This window comes from Nyctereutes procyonoides, unplaced genomic scaffold, assembly GCF_905146905.1.
Source record: "Nyctereutes procyonoides isolate TBG_1078 unplaced genomic scaffold, NYPRO_anot_genome, whole genome shotgun sequence".
Classification (NCBI taxonomy): Eukaryota; Metazoa; Chordata; class Mammalia; order Carnivora; family Canidae; genus Nyctereutes; species Nyctereutes procyonoides.
The window spans coordinates 35881248-35901211 of record NW_026575135.1 but is presented as its reverse complement, the minus strand read 5'-3'; the positions used below and the strand labels follow the sequence as shown (position 1 = coordinate 35901211).

General features: G+C 37.1%; 1 protein-coding gene across 1 annotated transcript in view; it reads left to right on the top strand.

Moving 5' to 3' along the window:
* The window catches only part of ADAMTSL1 (ADAMTS like 1), a 379096-nt gene that overhangs the window by 28761 nt on the left and 330371 nt on the right, over positions 1-19964 (top strand). The window contains 1 exon segment of the mRNA XM_055302598.1: positions 4165-4292. Within this exon segment, the coding sequence (XP_055158573.1) occupies positions 4165-4292 (128 nt within the window).

The window sequence follows — 19964 nt, the reverse complement described above, 5'->3', positions numbered from 1 at the left end:
GTGGTAAAGAGGAACGCACATTTCCAAACAAGAGAGAGTAAGCTCCAATCCCATCTGGACCAGGCACAAAAGTTGTTTATACTGAGGCCCTCTTAAAAACCGTAATAAGCTGATGCTGGTAGGTCTTAAATGACCTGAAATGCATTGCTGCATTGGTGTTTCTGGTTGTAAATGTAGAAATCTGGCACAGTTAAAGAGGAGTAAAATCACGTTCTATAACATTAAACATGGATTCAGTTGACATGAATTATGTTTATTCCACTTGCTAAAAGACAACTTGGAGAATCTTCCAGTTTGAGAAACAGGCCCATGACTTACTTCCGGGTTCGTGTGTGATCTGTTTCAGAGCAGCGTGGGCAGTTTGTATGTCTAGTTGTGCTGAAAGCTGTAACTTATGATGAGGTAAGAGATTTAGTCTGTACAACCTCACCTGAGAGCCGTTTTAGTGCTTCTTTGGACAAGGTACATGAAAATAAACCAAGCAACTCAACATAGACTTTGAAACAATTTCTCTAGAAAAACAACATCTCAGCTATACATTATTTCCAAAACATCTTAGAGAGCAGCCAGAGGGAAACCTCCCAAGGCTTTGGCATTCTAGTGTTCTTATCTCACATGGAAATGGAGTTCACATGTGAATACTGCGTGTGGATTTTTCTTTTTATGCAGTTGTGATCATTGGATAGTATCGTAATTTGTAATCACTCATCTTACTCATTTTAATTATTTCATGAATCCTAGCATTTGTGATGTTGGTTTTCATCTCAGACTTATTTAATTTGAATACAGTGAGGGACATTGCATTGTGCAAATGTATGTTTGTCACAAATAGTTACTGCATCCAGCAAATACCATAGCTCTCAACAGAACTTCTTCCAGTCACACAGAGAAAACTTAAAGGGAGCCAGAAGATGCACAATAAGCTTGTTAAAAATCTGAGGAATGAATTTAATGGATATGTGGACAATGTATACTTCATTGCCAAAGAGTCTTTTCTCCCTCAGTATATAATTAAGTTCTGGAAACAGAGTGCCCCATATTGCCTTGATTAAAGATTGATTTTATTAATCCTAAAAACCAGGCTTGGGAGCTCAGTAAATACTTCCTTTAGAAAGAACAGACTCTGAGGTAACCAGTGTTTCTTTTGCCCATTCTGTTCCACATTTTATAGGGTCCTCGAACTACTGACAGGTCATAACACCAGGTAAATGCAATGTGGCAGGTGGCTGGCTGGGAGGTTCTGCTGTGGGAACATCCGGGTGTTCAGAGAGCTGATGCCTTAGTAGTACAGTGTCTCAGCTAAACCCAGTAGGAAAAAAAAACACTAGTTCCTTCCCAGAGCACCTTCTACAACCTTTCAGAGTGCACGTGTTTATAAATAATGTTAACAATAAATAATGTTAATAAAAGGGGCAAATGCATATACAGTGCTAATTTAAGCCCTATTAGCTTCTGAAAGATGGATGTCTGTATGTGTGTATTTTTATTGTGATAAAATGTATAAAATTTACCATTTTAATCATTTTTAGGTGCACTGTTCAGTGACATTAGGTACACCTAAAGGCTGTACTCTCATTGCTGTACAACCATCACCAGTGTCCATTTCCAGAATTCTCTTCATTTTCCCAAACTGGAACTGTGTACTCATTAAAAAACGATTGCCTGTGCCTCCCGTGCCCCTGCCCCCAGGAACCACCATTCCACTTTTTGTCTTCATGCATCCAACTACTGGAGGTGCCTCATATAATTTTTGTTCCTTCTGTCCTTTTATGCTAAGCTTATTTCTCTTAGCATGATGCCTTCAGGGCTCATGCATGTTGTAGCATGTGTCAGAATGTCCTTCCTTTTAAGGCTGAATAATGTGCTGTTGTGTGTATATATCATATCTGAGTTATGCACTCAGCCACTGATGGACATTCGGGCTGTTTTCAACCTTATGTGACTTTTATATATGAACTGTTAATTCTCATAATAATAGTCTTTATTATCCTTATTTGCTGATTAAAATCTGAAGCATAAAGAGGTGACCGATAAGCAGCCCTGGCAACAGGGCTAAGTAGTCTTTCAGTCCCTGCTCTTAACCAACATGCTATCCTGGGCTAGCCCTTTTCAAATGACTTACGAATCTATGAATCTAAGTAAAGCTCATATTAGTTAGACAAGCCTTGATGCAACACCCTGAGGTGGGGTTTCTAGCTTTGCCTGTTCAGGTTTTAAAAGGTCCAAGGAGTCGTCAATTTGACAACAGAGCAGCCCCATAGCAACTGATCCATAAAGAAGCCTACTACTGCAAAAAAAAGTTTTCTGAGGGGCTAGAGGATGTTCTTTCCTTTTTCAGGAGCCCCTTCTGTGTGATAACACTTTGCATATAAACAGGTAGGCCATGAGAGAGTGATTAAAAACAAAATTAACAACAACATCAATAACAATACAAATTACCACTTGTAGACCTACTATGCCCTGGTTACTTTACTTACATTAACTCAAGTTCCCTCAATGCTTCATAAGAGGTAACCCTCCTTTTCGCCTCCATGTCTCATCCTTTCACGGTATTTATTGCACATCGCTTGTGCTCTCTCTTAGAGGGAAAACTGAAGATGAAATTGTCATATTGTCTAACATGTATATCTTTCTTATGTTTTTTTTTTTTCCAAATCTAAATAGTTTTGGAACTTTAATGTTTTTCATGATTATGTCCTTGATTGATACCAGAAGATGCCATCTTTAATGTTTGGATATCATGTTTAATTTATCAGTAAAATAATTTGACCCCAGTTTACATTCACTATTTGTAGAACCATTGCTATGGACTGAATTGTGGCCCCCACACCATTCATATGTTGAAGTCCTAATCCCCAGTGTGATGGTAATGCAGATAATTAGTTGGGACGGGGTCATGAAAGTGGGGTCCTCATGATGGGATTAGTATCTTTAGAGGAAGAGACACCAGAGAGCTTGCTCTGTTCTCGTGTTCTCTCTCTCTCTCTCTCTCTCTCTCTCTCTCTCTCTCTCTCCCTCTCTCTCTCTCCTCATACAAAGTGGAGGCCATGTGAGCACACAGTGAGAAGGTTGCCTTCTGCAACCCAAGGGGAAAGCTCTCACCAGGAGCCACCCATGCTGGCATCCAGAACTATGAGAAAATTATTTTTTGTTGTTTAATCCACCCAGTCTGGTATTTTGCTATGGCAGCTTAAGCAGGCTAATACGACCGTGCATGTATGTATATGACATTCTCGATTTATAATAACATAATTGTGGGTAATATTCATGTTCTACTCTGAAACTGGTCCTAGGCTAAGTTCATTTAGCCAATCTTCTTACAGAGTATGTATGGATGTGTGTGTGTGGTTATAATATTCTCCCCATTTTATAGAAAGGGAAATTTTAGTGTAGGCGGGTGGTAATTTAATTGTTCAAGGACACTTAGTAAAAACAGAATCCGTATACCAACCCAGGCAGTTTCTAACTCCAGAGCCTATGGCACAAATTTTATCTTTACCTCTTATGAGAAAAGTAAGGCTTAACGTGGAGATGGGTACATAAACAGTTTTCTATATAGTAGGTGCAGATTTCACTAGGAAGCCTGTCAGTAACAAGCAAATCTGTGAGTGCCAAGAGGCAGTCCCTGCATTACTGAGGTTACTTCATGTAGTTATTCTAATTAACAAGTCTGAAATCTGGAAATGATGTTCCTCCCTTAAAAAAAAATGTGTCAGTTGTATGAGTTGTTAAATTTTGGAAGGTTATGCTGATAAACACATTTCAAGCTTCTCAGAGCAGAAACATCTCTGAGAGCAGTTTCTCTGTTTTCACAAAGCAGTAGTAGATGAGTAGACTTATGCTCCTTGGGCAAAATTGTGACTTCAGTGCAAAATGTGGCTTCGATGTATCTACCCCTTACCCAGATTCCTATTTCTTGCTCCCTGTTTTAGTTGCTCCATTATGCAATCTCTGTCCCTTTCAGGCATGACCCTAGGTCCTTAAACTTAAAATCAAATAGCCCTCTCTGCAAACATACACACATTATTAAATTGGAAAGAATCTGCTTAGTGTTTTCATCTCCAGCAAGGCTACCATATTTAGACATACAGAACACCCACACTTTAGGACACATTTCACGGGTCACTGGGGACATGATACTGACCATCCTTTTTTTTCTCACAGAGCTCCAGGACAGCACGCTCTGAAGAGGACCGGGATGGCCTGTGGGATGCATGGGGCCCATGGAGTGAGTGCTCACGCACCTGCGGGGGAGGAGCCTCCTACTCCTTGAGACGCTGCCTCAGCAGCAAGTAAGTCCTGCACCCCCCTAGGATGAGTGGGGAGTTTGTAAGACCCAGCAGTAACAGGTTCAGTGCATACTTTTGTGGTTGGGAGTATGCAGAGAATTTGGTCGCACATAAATCCAGATGAAAGGAAGTTACCAGGAATTAAATATATGCATCTATAGCTCAGTTATTAATATACTTCTATGTACTAAGCAATATAGAATTTATCTCATTTACCAAGCAAATTTTATCTGTTGTCATGTTATTTTTTTAATTTTTAAAAAGATATTATTTATTTATTCATGAGAGATACAGAGAGAGAGAGAGAGAGAGACAGAGACAGAGACAGAGGCAGAGAGAGAAGCAGACTCCATGCAGGGAGTCCGACGTGAGACTTGATCCTGGGACCCCAGGATCACAACCTGAGCCAAAGGCAGACACTTAACCCCTGACCCACCCAGACGTCCCTCTGTTGTCATGTTAGAACCAGAAAGAGGATTTGTAATTAGAAATGGACCTCATGTATTAAAGCTTTATGATACATTATGCTTTTTGAATCGCCTTAATTATACTGGCAAAACCAGCAACCATTTTAACATTAACACCATATGAGTTTATGTTGGATTCCAGTGCTATCAAGCACTTTGCAAATGACTGATATGTGGGTTTGGTGTTTTGATGTCATAATGAATGGAAGTTCCCTAAGGTTATTCAGTTCAGTGAATGATGAATTTTGCATATGAGGAGATTTGGAAAAACAGAAACTGCTGTGGGAATTCGGCATGGGAGTGAGAGCAGTGGTGAAGGTGGATAGTGGCTAATGGTTGCTAAGCTGAAAGTAAAGGCCTGAGGCATTGTACTTGGAAGAATAATAATTCAGAACTGTATCTTGAGCTGTGGTCTATGACTAGATTTTTCTCCAAACTATAAAATACAAAGCACAATAGTAATATTTTTTAATGAAAGAATTTTACTTGATGTTGAAAAGTATTATATGTGACAAATAAGACGTTTGATTAAAATTGCTGTATATTATAAAACATGAAACTGAAGAAGGAAAAAACATACATATATCTGCTGATTCTTCTAGATTTTTCATGAAGAGTGGAAAGTAGTAAGATGTAGGTTCAGAAAAATGTCAACATACTCTAATGAGTAAAAATTTCTTGAATTCAAAGTTCGAGTCTCATTCCTTTCTGTGTCATCCAGGCCTGCACATGATCTGACAGGTCTTCCTTTACTGAATCCACTGATAACTGGAGACCATTTTGGTTCCAGGCAGATCCCAGTGGAAATGATGTACCCTGGGAAACCTGGCCAAAGGGCATATCCTGTAAGAAACCAGATCAATTTTGCTGTTTAACCACACTGGTGTTTGGGTCTACTCAGAAGATGGAGCTATTGGATTGCATCCACTAGCATGTTTGTCATCTTTGGAGGCCTGCTTCATATCAAGCCAGATCTCTGAGCTGATTAGGAAAAAACAGACCTTTCACTTTTATGATTCACCTCTTTTCTTAGTCTTAAGTATCAAAAACTTCCTACATCTGCACTGCATGATGCTACATGGTGATAGTGCCATGAGATATAACTGATAACAAACATACATCAGCAAAGCCAAAATGTACAAATTTGAAATGTTCCTATTATGCAGTTTTTTCAAATGGCCATGTTTGAATATTCTATAGGGTTGAGCCAGAACATGTGTCTCACAAAATTGGTAAGGAGTGTATGAGAACTTTCATACTGGCTCTCTGATGTGAATGCCACATTGTGAGACTCTTGTACTGAATAAGAGACTGATGTGCAACAAAAGGGATAAATTACAGTCACAGGTAGAATTTTATCATTCAGCAAAGCATCAAATATTGATGTTATGTGAAATTCACAATTACTGCTTTTTCACCTAGTAAATTAATACTCTAATTGTTAGCATTTTATTGAGATACTATTGAGGATATCAGTTGTCATCTACTCACAATGCATTGGAAAAGTAAAATGTAAATTATAAAAATGTAAACATATAGCCTGTATGTCTTCATTTGGCTTTCAAATATTGAAAATATATATATATATTCAGTAAACTCATACTAGGCTGGATAGGAAGCTAAAACAATGAGGGGAGGGCAGACCAGCAGCCTTCTGTGAATGGTCATCTGTGGCCTTCATATTCATTTTGAATAGCTAATCAGCTTAATGGATTTTCTTTCATCTCCATTCTACATTTAGACATTCAAATTTAATTTGATCACCTTATACCCTTGAGAAAGATCAGAGGTTATGAATGTATATGTCCTTAGAGGCCCTGTAGAATACATGTTATAGTCTACTGGTAAGCATTCAAATTCAGCCCAAATAAATCCTATCCACCTGTTGAATTAATTTGCCAGACCAATTTTCCAGCCTGGTGATATGTTCTCACAGGTCTCTTTTAGCTCTGATATTTTTAAGTCTATCAGCTAATAATTATTCTATTCCAAATATGATAGAACTGTAAAAGCAGTTAAAATACTCAGATGTTATGGAATAAAGGACAACTGCTCAACTTCTGGAATTAATTATGTTCTGTGATGGATGGGGAGCTTGTGAAGAGGCTTGGTTAACTTTCTGAGTTTGAGAACATCTTCTCTGAGTGATCTTTTGAAGAGTCCAGGAAAATAAAAATCAGTGCAGGGAAAGCAGAGTGAAAATATGGACAAGCATTAAATATAAAATCCTTCATTCTTCTCACTGGTGGTGTTTGATGCTGGAGAAAAAGCCTTGACCCAGGGAGATACTGAGCAGAATCTTTTCTTTGGCTTTTCCCCTATCCTTTTTCTCGGCTCACAGAAAGTAAGGAGGGCTTAATTTCCCCAATCTCTGATATTGGAGTATTGATAATTGCCTTTACTTGCAACCCTGGTTTGACCAATAAGAGAAGGCACCATATAAACGTTCTTTCTACAACCTTTACTAATTTCCATAAGATTACTTAAGTTTCATTGAATAACTCTGATAATGCAACTTTTTTTTCTACCCAAATTTTTATTTGAATTCTAGTTAGTTAACATGTAGTGTAATATTAGTTTCAGGAAGAGAATTTAGTGATTTATCACTTACATTCAACACCCAGTGGAATATATGACTCTCGCTAATCTTACATCACTAATTCTGCTTTCATTTTTGCATCAAAATGTCTGGTTTGGGTTTTTTTTTTCCTAATTAGAAAATAGAATATATGTACTTGTACTTTATGACGGTTCTTTATTTTCAGTGAATTAAACAGTGTACCAACTACCTTGAGAAGCTGCTGCTTTTCTCTATTTCTTCACTTTACCCCGCTAAATACTCTGAAATAACATTTTTAACAAATGCATTTTTCTGACTGATCTAGTAGTGTGGCTTGTTTAGTGGAAACTATTCTTCTTCAGCCTAAATTACTTAAGCATATAGTTTTTAAATTTGATACTAAAGATCTGTCTCTGAGAGCTCTAGCTTTGTCTTCAGCCAGTTAATTTAAGTTTTCCCATAAGGAATTCCAGATGCATAAAGCACTTAAGAATACTGTGTGTAACATCATATGTACCACTGTACTATGTCTGTGCCAAGACCAAGGTCAAAGGAGTAAATGGCAGTTCATTTGAAATGGCAATGAGTCAGATAGCTGGACGCTCTTACATGCAGTGTCAACCTTTATATTGGTGCCTGAAGAAGACTTAAAGGTCTTTTATGACATTTTTTACTTTCTGAAATGCCAAATTAATCTCCAGACTAACAAATAGTATGGATTAATAGATTAATATATTAAGAGTAAGAATATTTTGTTAAATCCCAACTGATTAAATGAAGAGCTTGTCAAATTTATATATACCCAAATAGCAAAAAAATGGCTTGCTTATAAAGGATGAAAGCATTTTTTAGAGTTAATAAATTTTGCATTGAATTTTTTTAGTTGAATATAATTTTTGGAGCTGAATAAAATTATTAGATGAGTAAGAAATAAAATCATCACACTGTGGAAGTATCTAAAAAAAAGAAGATTATGATATCATCACACTGTGGAGGTATCTGAAAAAAGGAAGATTATGATATTATTCCAAAGGGATGTGGCTGCCAAAATGTTGTCAATATAAATACGGAAAAATTAAAATAAACATCCTCAAGGAGTCTTATCTCACAGTAATGGGGAAGATCATTCAAACTTGACATTTCATAATTGTGCTAAGGGAAAGTAAGTTAACTCCTCAGAATTTTTTTTTTAAGATTTTATTTATTTATTCATGAAGACACAGAGAGAGAGAGGCAGAGACACAGGCAGAGGGAGAAGCAGGCTCCATGCAGGGAGCCCGACACGGGACTCGATTCCGGGTTTCCAGGATCACATCCTGGGCTGAAGGCAGTGCTAAACCGCTGAGCTACCCGGGCTGCTCCTCAGAATTTTTAATTGCAAACATAATTTTTCTCCCATAAAAATATTGATACTTACAGTAATATAAACTTTAGTTAGCAAGTAACTTCTACACCATAAAATAATAAATACCAAAAGAAAATTTTAACATTAAGATTTGGCTTCTTAAATATTTTTTTTTCTTTTAAAATCATTTCATCTCTATCATAACATCCAATTAAGGTTCACAGTACTTGTTTTAAGAGGTTTTAGAACTTTCAGCTAAAATGAGCCCTAAAGCAAGATTTATCTGTTATTCATCTAGTGTTGTATGTTATCAGCCTTGTTTTCATTGGAAATGCTTGAGTTTTTGTTTAAAGGAAAGATATACAAGTTCAGAATGGATCTGATTACTCTGTCATTTATATGAGATGCTCTTTTCATTGTGTTAGGGAAGATTTCACACTTCAGATGTTTAAGAGTTTGTGGTTGCCTTCCTTTTACTTTCCAGGTTAAAGCCTAATCTCAGTGTATTACCAGGACTTCTAATCATCCAGATCATATATCTTTAGAGGGATGCTTTTTCCCCCTCTCTAAGATCTGATCTCCTTTCAGGAGAATACACTAAGTCCAAAGACTGAATGTTTGGAACCAATTTATGGCCTATGTTACCTCATAAACCTGTTTGTTACAATAAAAAATGGTTGGCAATATGTTTGATGTCCACAACCTTTACTAGCAATGGTTGGCAATATGTTTGATGTCCACAACCTTTACTAGTTACAAATTCCTTTATTGGGAATTTGTAACTCTTGGCTGTCTTTTTTCTGTTTATTTAAAAATTCTTTATTTGGCTAGTTCAATAGCCCGTGTGAAGTTTTTATTTCTCTTCAATTTTCTTTTTTTTTTTAACTATTAAGATACCATTGACATAAAAAGAACATATATTTAAGGTATATAACTTAATGTTTCAATGTATTTATACACTGTGAAAAGATCACCACAAGGAAGCTAAATAACTTATCTCTCACACCTATATAATATATAGATTACTGTATGTGCATGTATATGCTGAGAAAATTTAAGAGGTATCTTCTTTCAACTTTCAAGTATACAATACAGTCTTGTTAACTGTTACCACCATGCATACATTAAATCTCCCAAAGTCACTCATCTTCCATAACAGAAACTTTGTACTCTTTGACCAACACTTCCTCATTTCTCCCTCTCCTCTGCTCCTGGTAAAATACCATTATACTTAGGCTCTGCTTTTATGAGTTTCACTATTTTACATTCCACTTATAAATGAGATCATGCAGTGTTTGTCTTTCTGTGTCTGGCTTATTTCACTTAGCATAATATCCTCCAGATTCTTCCATGGTGTCACAAATGGCAGAACTTCCTTCTTTATTAAGACTAAATAATATTCCATTGCATGTGTATACCACTTATTCCTCTGTCAGTGGACATTTAGATGTCACCCATGTCTTGGTGATTATGAATAATGCTGCAGTGAAAATGGGTGCGGCTGTCTTTTCAAGATCCAGATTTCATTTCCTTTTGATACATAAACTTAGAAGTGCAATTGCTGAATCATATAGTGGTTGTATTTTTTTAAAAAATATTTTATTTATTTATTCATGGGAGACTCCGAGAGAAAGGCAGATACATAGGCAGAGGGAGAAACAAGCTCCTCCAAGAGAGCCCATGTGGGACTCGATCCTGGGAAGTCCGGGACCACGCCCTGAGCTGAAGGCAGACGCTTAACCACTGAGCCACCCAGGTGTCCTATAGAGTTTGTATTTTTTATTTTTTGAGGAATCTCCATATTCTTCCATAATAGTTTTACCAATTTACCAATTTGCTTCCTATCAACAATGTGCAAAGTTTCCCTTTTCTTCACCTCTCACCAATACTTGTTACTTTTGTCTTTTTGATAATAGTCATTCTAACAGGTATGAGCTCATATCTCACTGTGGTTTCGATTTGCAGTTCCCTGATGATTAGTGATGTTGAGCACCTTTTTATGTGCCAGTTGGCCATTGTATATCTTCTTTTGAGAAATGTCTGTTCAATTTCTTTGCTGAGTTTTAGGTAGATAATTTGGTTTTTAACAATTGATTGTGAGAGTTTATATTTTGGATATTAACCCTTTATCAGGTATATAGTTTGCAAATATTTTCTCCCATTATGTAGATTGCCTTTTAACGTTGTTGATTGTTTCCTTTGCTGTATATAAGCTTTTTAGTTTCATCTAGTCCCACTTACCTATTTTTGTTTTTGCTGCATGTGGTTTTGGTGTCATGACAAAAGTCATTGCCAACAACAATGTCAAGAAGCTTTTTTCCTATTTTCTTCTAGCAATTTTTACAGTTCCAAGTCTTACTTTTAAGTATTTCATCCATTTTGAGTTGATTTTTGTATTCCTGTGAGAATAAGTGTCCAATTTCATTCTTGTAAATGTGGATATCCAATTTTCCTACATCATCTATTGAAGAGATTATCTTTTCCCCATTGTGAGTTCTTGGCACCCTTGTCAAAAATTAGTTGACCATATATGTGTGAATATACTTCTGAGCTCTTTGTGTTTTATTTTTTTAAAAGATTTTATTTATTCATGAGAGACAGAAAGAGAGAGAGAGACAGAGACATAGGAAGAGGGAGAAACAGGCTCCATGAAGGGAGCCCGATGTGACACTCAATCCCGAGACTCCAGGATCATAACCTGAGCCAACGTCGGACGCTTAATCACTGAGCCACCCAGGTGTCCCTGAGCTCTTTGTTTTGCTCCATTGGTCTAAATGTCTGTATTTACGCAGGTCCATCCTACTTTGATTACTATAATTTTGAAATATAGTTTGAAATCAGGAAGTATGATGCCTCTAACTTTTTTATTCTCTCTAGGGATTTCTTTGGCTATTTGGGGTCTTTTGAAATTCCATATGAATTATAGCTTTGTTTCTCTATTTCTGTAAATAATGCCATTGGAATTTTGATAGGAAGTGTATTGACTCTATTGATCACTTTGAGTATCACGGACATTCTTCCAATCTGTGAACATGAGTTATCTTTCCATTTATATATGCCTTTAATTTCTTTCATCATTGTTTTATAGTTTTCAGGGTATAAGTCTTTCACCTAATTGGTTAAGTTTATTTCTAAGCACTTTATTCTCTTTGATGGTGTTGTAAATGGGATTTTCTTAATTTCCTCTTCTGGCAGTTTGTTCTTAATGTGTAGAAATGCTGTTAATTTTTATGTTGACATTGTATCCTGAAGCTTTATTGAATTTATTATTTATCGTAGTTTTTTGTTGTTGCTGAATCTTTAAGTTTTTCTACATATATGACCATGTAATCTGCAGAGAATATTTTATTTCTTCTTTTCCAACTTGGATGCCTCTTATTTCATATCTAATTGCTGTAACTAGGACTTTTGGCTCTACATTAAATAGAAGTGGTTAAAATGGGCATTCTTGTGTATATTGAATTTTAGAGGAAAAGCTTTCAGTTTTTTCCCATTATTTTGATGTTAGCTGTGGGTTGTTCAAATACGACCTTCATTGTGTTGAGGTAAGTTCTTTTTACACCTATTTTTAGAGGTTTTATTTTTTTTATCATGAGCAGATATTGAATTTTGTGAACTTTTCCCTGCATCTGCTGAGATGGCCATGATTTTTACATTTCGTTGTTAAGGTGGTGTATGACTTTGATTGATTTATACATGTTATACCACCCTTGCATCCCACAGATAAGCCCTACTTGGTCATGGTGTATAAACCTTGCAATGTGCTATTGAATTCAGGTGACTAGAATTGTATTCATGATTTTTGCAACCATGTTCATTAGGGATATTGGCCTATAGTTTTCATTTCTTGCAGTGTACTTGTCTGGCTTTGGTATCAGAGAGATACTGGTTTCATAAGATTAGTTTGGAAGTGTTTCCCCTTCTATTTTTTGGAAGAGTTTAAGAAGAATTGGTATTATCATTCTTTAATGTTTAGTAGAATTCATTGGTGAAACTATTAAGTCCTGGCTTTTCTTTGTTGGGAGATATTTGATTTTTGATTCAATCTTCTGATTTCTTATTGGGCTGAACTAGAAAAAGAAGAACAAACTAAGTCCACGATTATCAGAAAAAAGGAAATAATAAAGATGAGATCAGAATGAATCAAATAGAGCTTAGAGGGACGCCTGGGTGGCTCAGCGGTATGAGCACCTGCCTTTGGCCCAGGATATGATCCTGGAGACCCGGAATCAAGTCCCACATTGGGCTCCCTGCATGGAGCCTGCTTCTCTCTCTGCCTATGTCTCTGCCTCTCTCTCTCTCTCTCTCTCTCTCTCTCTCTCTCTCTGTGTCTCTCATGAATAAATAAAATCTTAAAAAAAAAGCAAAAAAACAAATAGAGCTTAAACTAAGAGTTGGGTTTTTTTTGAAGTGATAAGCAAAACCAACAAACTTTTGGCTAGACTAAGGGAAAAAAAGAGAGAAGATGCAAATAAAATCAGAAATGAAAGAGAAGGCATTACAGTGGATGCCTCATAAATTAAAAGACCATAAGGGACTATCATGAACAATTACATACCAACAAATTGGATAACCCAGAAGAAATGGGTAAATTCTTAAAAATGTAAAACCGTCTGAGAGTGAATCTTCCCAATTTTCATTCATGCAGCTAATAAATACTGAACATCTACCCTGTATAGGCAAGTTAGTAGGTATAACTCAGGATAAAAGGCCCAAAGGTTCAGCACCTGCTTTGGGGGATTTACCAAATTATTAAGTTTCTATTTGAATTTCTGCTTATTGTAATTGCAAAATATTTTAAGAAGAGAATTTCACCCAGTTCTGTAAATAGGTAATACATATGTGGCAATGGTGTTAACCCTAGCTGTACTTTAGAATCACCGGGAAATCTTAAAAAAAAAAAAAAAAAATCTAGGCCTTGCTGAAAACCAATTAAATTCAAATCTCTGGGGTGGAGCCCTAATCACAATAAAATATTTTAAAGCTCTCCAAATAATTTTAATGTATATCCAGTGTTAAAACTGCTACTCTATTGAAGAGGAAGGATTTTCTGATAAATTTGTATATGTTTCCATTCCTCACTCAAGTTTCTATGAAATGATCCAATTGGTAGCATGGGAGGAAAGTCTTGGGCACCAGCGTATCAGGACATAAAAGTGGTGATTGTTCCTGCCCTTCTGCAAGCCAAGGGAATACCTTTTCTGAATGGTTACACAGTTGTCTAGTATTCATCAAGGTCAACCTGCCCAAATTGGCAAATAGACTAAGTAAGTTCTCAACTTGCCTTCCATTCCATTATTAAGCTTACAAGTATGACCCTTTATGCCTCCAGGTTGTTAGTAAATGACTAAGTTAATGCCCAGTGACTGGGGTATTTTTTGCAAATTCTCTGGGATCCACCTCCTTTAAGTTCATGAAATTTCTTATCCATAGAGTAGAGTTTAACTTTCTACCTTCAAATCAGCATCTGTCAATACCCTTAATAGGCTCCCTAAGAGTACTTGAGTTCTGTTATCTCTGCTTGGGCCCAATTTGTGCAGTAGAAAAGAGGAGTTTATCTAACCCTGTTTTGTTTAGTTTCAACCAATGGAGCAGAGGGGATTGGCAGGAAGGAAGGGGCAAGAGGAGGAAGGATAAAGGGAGAGAGAGAGAGATTGATAGAAATTAAAGGGACACCAGATATGCCGAGCTAAAGATAAGAGTCATCAGAATTGCATACATTGGGGGAAGGATGCTTTACCTGGAGACAGAAAGAATAAGTATATAACACTAAGTAACATCATATTCATGTGGGATCATTAGCTGCAACCTTACTACATATGCCAACCTTAAGTAGCTGTACAGCCAATCCTACCTCTAGGTTTTGGGGTAGGACTCACTGGTCAAGATTGAGATCCCTTCCTAGTAAGAGAGAGGCACTGCTTGGGAGCCTGGCTCTCATAATAGTAGTGTGTTTCACCGCCTCCCTGAGAACCTTTAACCTATTTTGTAGACTATCTCCTTTATGTTTTTATCAAACTAATAATTTTGAGTCTTAGCGCCACTATGTTCTAGCTATGTGACACTGGATTGGGTTTGTAGTTTTTCTGGGGTTTCGTTTGTTCATCCATGATGTCAAGTGGATAGTGCCTGGAACAGAATAGTTGTTCAATAAGTATTTATATCCAACGAATGTCTAGTATGTCCTTCAACTCTAAAATTGAATGTGTGAGCCTGAGACAGAGAGCTTTTCTCCTCCACATATGCAGTCAAAACCCATTTTGCTGCCAGATAGGAAGAGGAACAAAAGCTGCTCTTAATATGAATGGTTTTAAAGAAAAATGTTGTTATTCTCCAGGCCCCCATCTTGCAATGGACATCTGGGTGATATGGGCGGATTGAAGAACTTTTGTCTCTAGCCAAAATAATTCATAAATTCCCAGCTCTAGGGTTGTATCGGGTGAGGTTGTGAGAGTCCTAGAGTTTCATAATATACATTTTCCTCATGGGGAAGATGGAAAAGTTGGACTTGATGTTGCTAAAACACATTTGTTTTTATTCTCATTCTTCGCCTCTTTTGGCTACTGAGCAAATGTAAGATCATTTGCAAAGCTTATGGCATGTGTGTATGTATAATAAAGTGCATGTCCTTCCTGCTAGTGAATCTCGAGCCAAAGGCAGCAAGCCCCCTGCCCTGCACCCCACCATCTTCCAGAGGGAGCAAATACATCGCAGTGACAAATACAACTTAGTAAATATGTGAAAATAAACAGTCTGGGGTAAAAAAAGCCAGAGTTTCTTTCCTCTGGTAACTATTTTGTTTCATTTTACACTTTTCATCTTCATTTTATTATAGAAAGATTCTAATCAGGTTTCAAGATTCAAAACCTAGAGCAAATACTCAGTCAACAGTTCTTCATGGCCTGAAATTCCCCTGACAGCATTTCCTTCTGTTCCCTGTCATCTCTCTTCCCACTTGCCTTTCCTTTCTTCCTCCTGTTCTTCCTCCCTCCGTCCCTCCCTCTTTTCTTTTCTCAGGAAATGCTTGTGGAGTATAACCCAAACACCAAGCACTTTGCTAGGCGCTGGGGTTCAGAGATCGAAATCTAGAGTGCGGGGAAGAAGAGTAAATTAAAGAAACCAAAAATATGGGGGTTTTTTAAAGTGAAAAATGGTCCTGGACAATGGCAGGACTGTCCTGGTCCTTTAAAATGCTAACCACACTACTTTTAGTCTCTCCACCTCTTCTTCTAATGAGCCACTTACCTCCAATGCCCCTCCATGCCCAGTCCCAGCTAACAAAATTCTTGATGTGCTTTAAAGTTGCATCCTCAGCAATGTCCCTTAGTCTCACTTTGCTATACTTATAAGTCCTTATTGTTCACACCACTTTGAATTACCATTACATAAACTGGCATGTGTTGTGTTTATGTGGACAGTACTGTCTTCCTCTATACTATCAGCTTATGGGCACTGGTTTTATCTTGCTTTTCTTTATATCTTCCTGCCTTGCACAGAGTAGGTACCTATCCAGTTCAGGGTTGGATAAATTTACTGAATAGAATATTAAGGCCAAGAACCTACTGTAGGCTCCTTCTTGAGTAACCCTTTCTCCCATCACACTCTTGGGACACACATGGCCCATATCGGACATTGCACCTAATATGGTGCCTTTTCTCTCACCAGCTTGTCCCTTTGTCCAGCTCCTTTTGGATTTAGTATCCAGATCATACCCACTAGCTATTGACTATGAAGTATACTGTTGTGTGTTTTAGGTGGACTCATATGTATTTTTTCCCAACTAAATTATAACTTCAAAAGAGTCAGGTCATCATTTTTCTGTTTTCCACAGTACCTTGCATAGTACTGGTTCAGATTAGAGGCTCAATAAATGTGTTAAATGACTATAAATCTGAAAGCATTATACAAAAGCTTCTTAGCCAGAAACCCTGCACGGGGGCTCATTTTCACTGTCAGACTGCTTATTGTACATTTTCTCATTAGATTTTCTGAGCAGCATGCTTGGAGCAGCTTCATTAGAAGTTAGGCATGATCATTGTGGTTTACACTGTCATTGTTCTTGCTTTTTTCTTTTTTGATTGCATGAGTGTACTCCTCATTTTCATAACCTCAGCCCATATTTGTGAAAACTCATGCTTTGTTGTAGCATGTCTGTCTTTGAAGAACAGGCAGAGATATGTAAAATCATACTTGTTTGGAAAAAAAATTGGCAGAGATTTTTCTAGCTGTAATTTAGAACATCCCAAACACTCATAATAGCAAATAAACCAACTTGAAACTCTCCAAAATTCAGTCTATAATATCCTCATGTGAGTCTACATTTTAATTTAACAATTCTGTAGCCTCTTAGCTGCTGCTAGAGAATCTGTAAAAGTCAATGAAGATTTCCTTAATTTCGTAAGGTAGAGAGAAGATCAAGCAAACATAGGGGATGTCTTCTCAGAATGTTTTCCCCAAACCTCCATCATTTCCATTCATACTGAATTTGTTCTCTACATGAAGTTTTAGTAACCCCTCTCTATATTCATAAACCAGGGTCTCTAAGCTGGCACAGCATTCAGAATGTTTTTATAATGAGAGATTAGTAGAGAGCAGAGGTGTTGAATTATAAAACTAAGGTTACAAAAATATGTTACCTATGCCAAAGAAACACTTTTAAGTCAAGGCCTCCATTTATAGCACCATTTTAAAATTTGGGCCTCTGTTACCCCCTATTCTGTTTAAAATTGCTTAGAAAATTCAGCTTTCAGGCCAACTATTCTTTTGGCTTCTTAGGCCACATTAAAGCCTCTGGCAGATTGAGAAGAGCTAGTGTGACACCAGGGCTGTGTCTATTCCCAGCCAGCTCACCTACTGATGGATGATGCCTGGCAGCATGCCTTCTTGTTGTTTGTTGTATTATTACGACAGAGAGCATTTTCAAAAGCTACATTTATCAAGTTGTCATAATAGTTTGGCTTGTATATCTATCTACTCAGAAAAAAAAATAAATCTCTCCCTTAGCACTAATCTGTTCGAGCCACGTGATGTATCACATGCACAAGAGGCAGTGCCAAATGAATAGGCCATTCTGCATGAGATTAGGGAACCTTGCAACTCAATGCTGAAAAGAAGAGATATTTTTTATGCATGCTTTTGAAAGTCCCATAGCACCAAAGACCTATCTCTCCCATGTTTCAAGGGTACTTTTCCTTGCTGGCTGTATGTGTTGCAGATGCATTATTTCCAGAATTTTGGTGGCTTTGTCTAAGGAAGGAGATTTAACCTCAAAGAGGAAAAACATTGTCTGCTGCAAAGGTCAAAGACACCTTTTATTTTTTTTTCAAAGACATCTTTTAACTTTTTAAAAGTTTTTATTATTATTCATGAGAGACACACAGAGAGAGGCAGAGACATAGGCAGAAGGAGAAGCAGGCTTCCTGTGGGGTGCCTGATGTGGGACTCGATCCCAGGACCCCAGGATCTTGCCCTGAGCCAAAGGTAGATGCTCAACCACTGAGCCACCCAGGCATCCCAACACCTTTTAATGTTTAAGGTTGGTTTCTCATTGGCAAGTATCACCAGATTAAGTATTACTTGTTTGATTTTTTAAGGTTTTATTTATTTGAGAGAGAGATAAAGAGAGAGAGATCATGAGGGGAGGGGAAGCAGAGGGAGAGGGAAAAGCAGGCTCCCTGCTGAGCGGGAAGCCTGATGTGGGACTCGATCCCAGGACCCTGAGATCGTGATCTGAGCCAAAGGCAGCTGCTTAACGACTGCCACCCAGGCACTGTAAACATTACTTGTTATGAAGAATTTAGTGAGCAAGTTTCTTATTACTTGAGCTAGGTGGTGGTCTGGGAGCTCATGACTGTTGCAGGTGGGCAGAGTTAATTGTTAATTGTTTGACTCTTGATTTTGGCTCAGGTCATGATCTTAGGGTCCTGAGATCAAGCCCTGAGTCAGAGCTTGAGATTCTCTTCCCCTCTCTTTGCCCCTCCCCTGCTCTCACTCTTTCTCACTCTCTCTCTCTCAAAAAAAAAATATTTCAAATCGATTAACATTAATATAGCACTCACTGGCGATGCATACTACTAGAACATCTCCAATTGTTCAGAATTGGAGTATATAATGAATATATAATAGAAACATGGTTATCTGTAGATAGATTTTTATTGAGATATAACTGACATATAACATTGTACAGGTTTAAGGTATGCGATGTGTTGATTTGTTGGTTTTTATTCCCATTTTTCTCATCTCTTAGCCCCTTCCCTTTGCAATCATCAGCTCATTCTCTGTATTTATAGGTCTGATTCTACTATTTATTCATTTGTTTTGTTTTTTAGATTCCACATATGAGTGAAATCATATGGTATTTGCCTTTGTCGGTATGACTTATTTTTCTTAACATAATACCTTCTAGGTCCATCCATGTTGTTCCAAATGGCAAGATCTCATCCTCTGTGATGACTGCATAATTGCATATATATGTCACATCTTCTTTATCCATTCACTAATCAGTGGATACTTAGGATGCTTCCGTATCTTGGCTATTGTAAATAGTGCTGCAATAAACACAGGGATGCCTATATCTTTTCAAATTGGTGTTTTCCTTTTCTTTGAGTAAATGCCCAGCAGTGGAATTATTGGATCTTATGGTATTTCTATATTTAATTTTGTGAGGAAACTTCCTGCTCTTTTCTATAGTTGCTACACCAATTTATGTTCCCACCAACAGTGCTCAAGAGTTCTTTTTTCTCCACATCCTCACCAGTACTTGTTATTTCTTATCTTTTTTATTTTAGCCATTCTGATGGTTATGAGGTTATATCTCATGGTGGTTTTGATTTGCATTTTTCTGATGATTAATAATGTTGAGCATCTTTTTCTGTTGGCCACCTGTATGTATTCTTTAGAAAAATGTCTATTTGGGTTCTCTGCTTATGTTTTAGTGAGATTTTTTTTCCTTTTCCTTTATTTTTTTGGTGTTGTATAAATTCTTTATGTATCTTGAATATTAACTCTATATCAGGTATATCATAACAATTTTAAAGCATACAACATGTTAATTTGATGCATCTATATATTGCAGTATGATTACTAGTTCTTTATTAGCTAACATCTCTAATATGCCACATAATCATTTCATTTCTATGGTTGGAACAATTAAGATCCCTCTTAGAAACTTTGAAGCTTATGATACAGTATTTTTTAAATCACTATACTGTGCATTAGATTTCCAGGACTTATTTATCTGCTAGTTGCAAGTTTGTAAACTGCATCTCCCTAATTCCTACACACACACACACACACACACACAG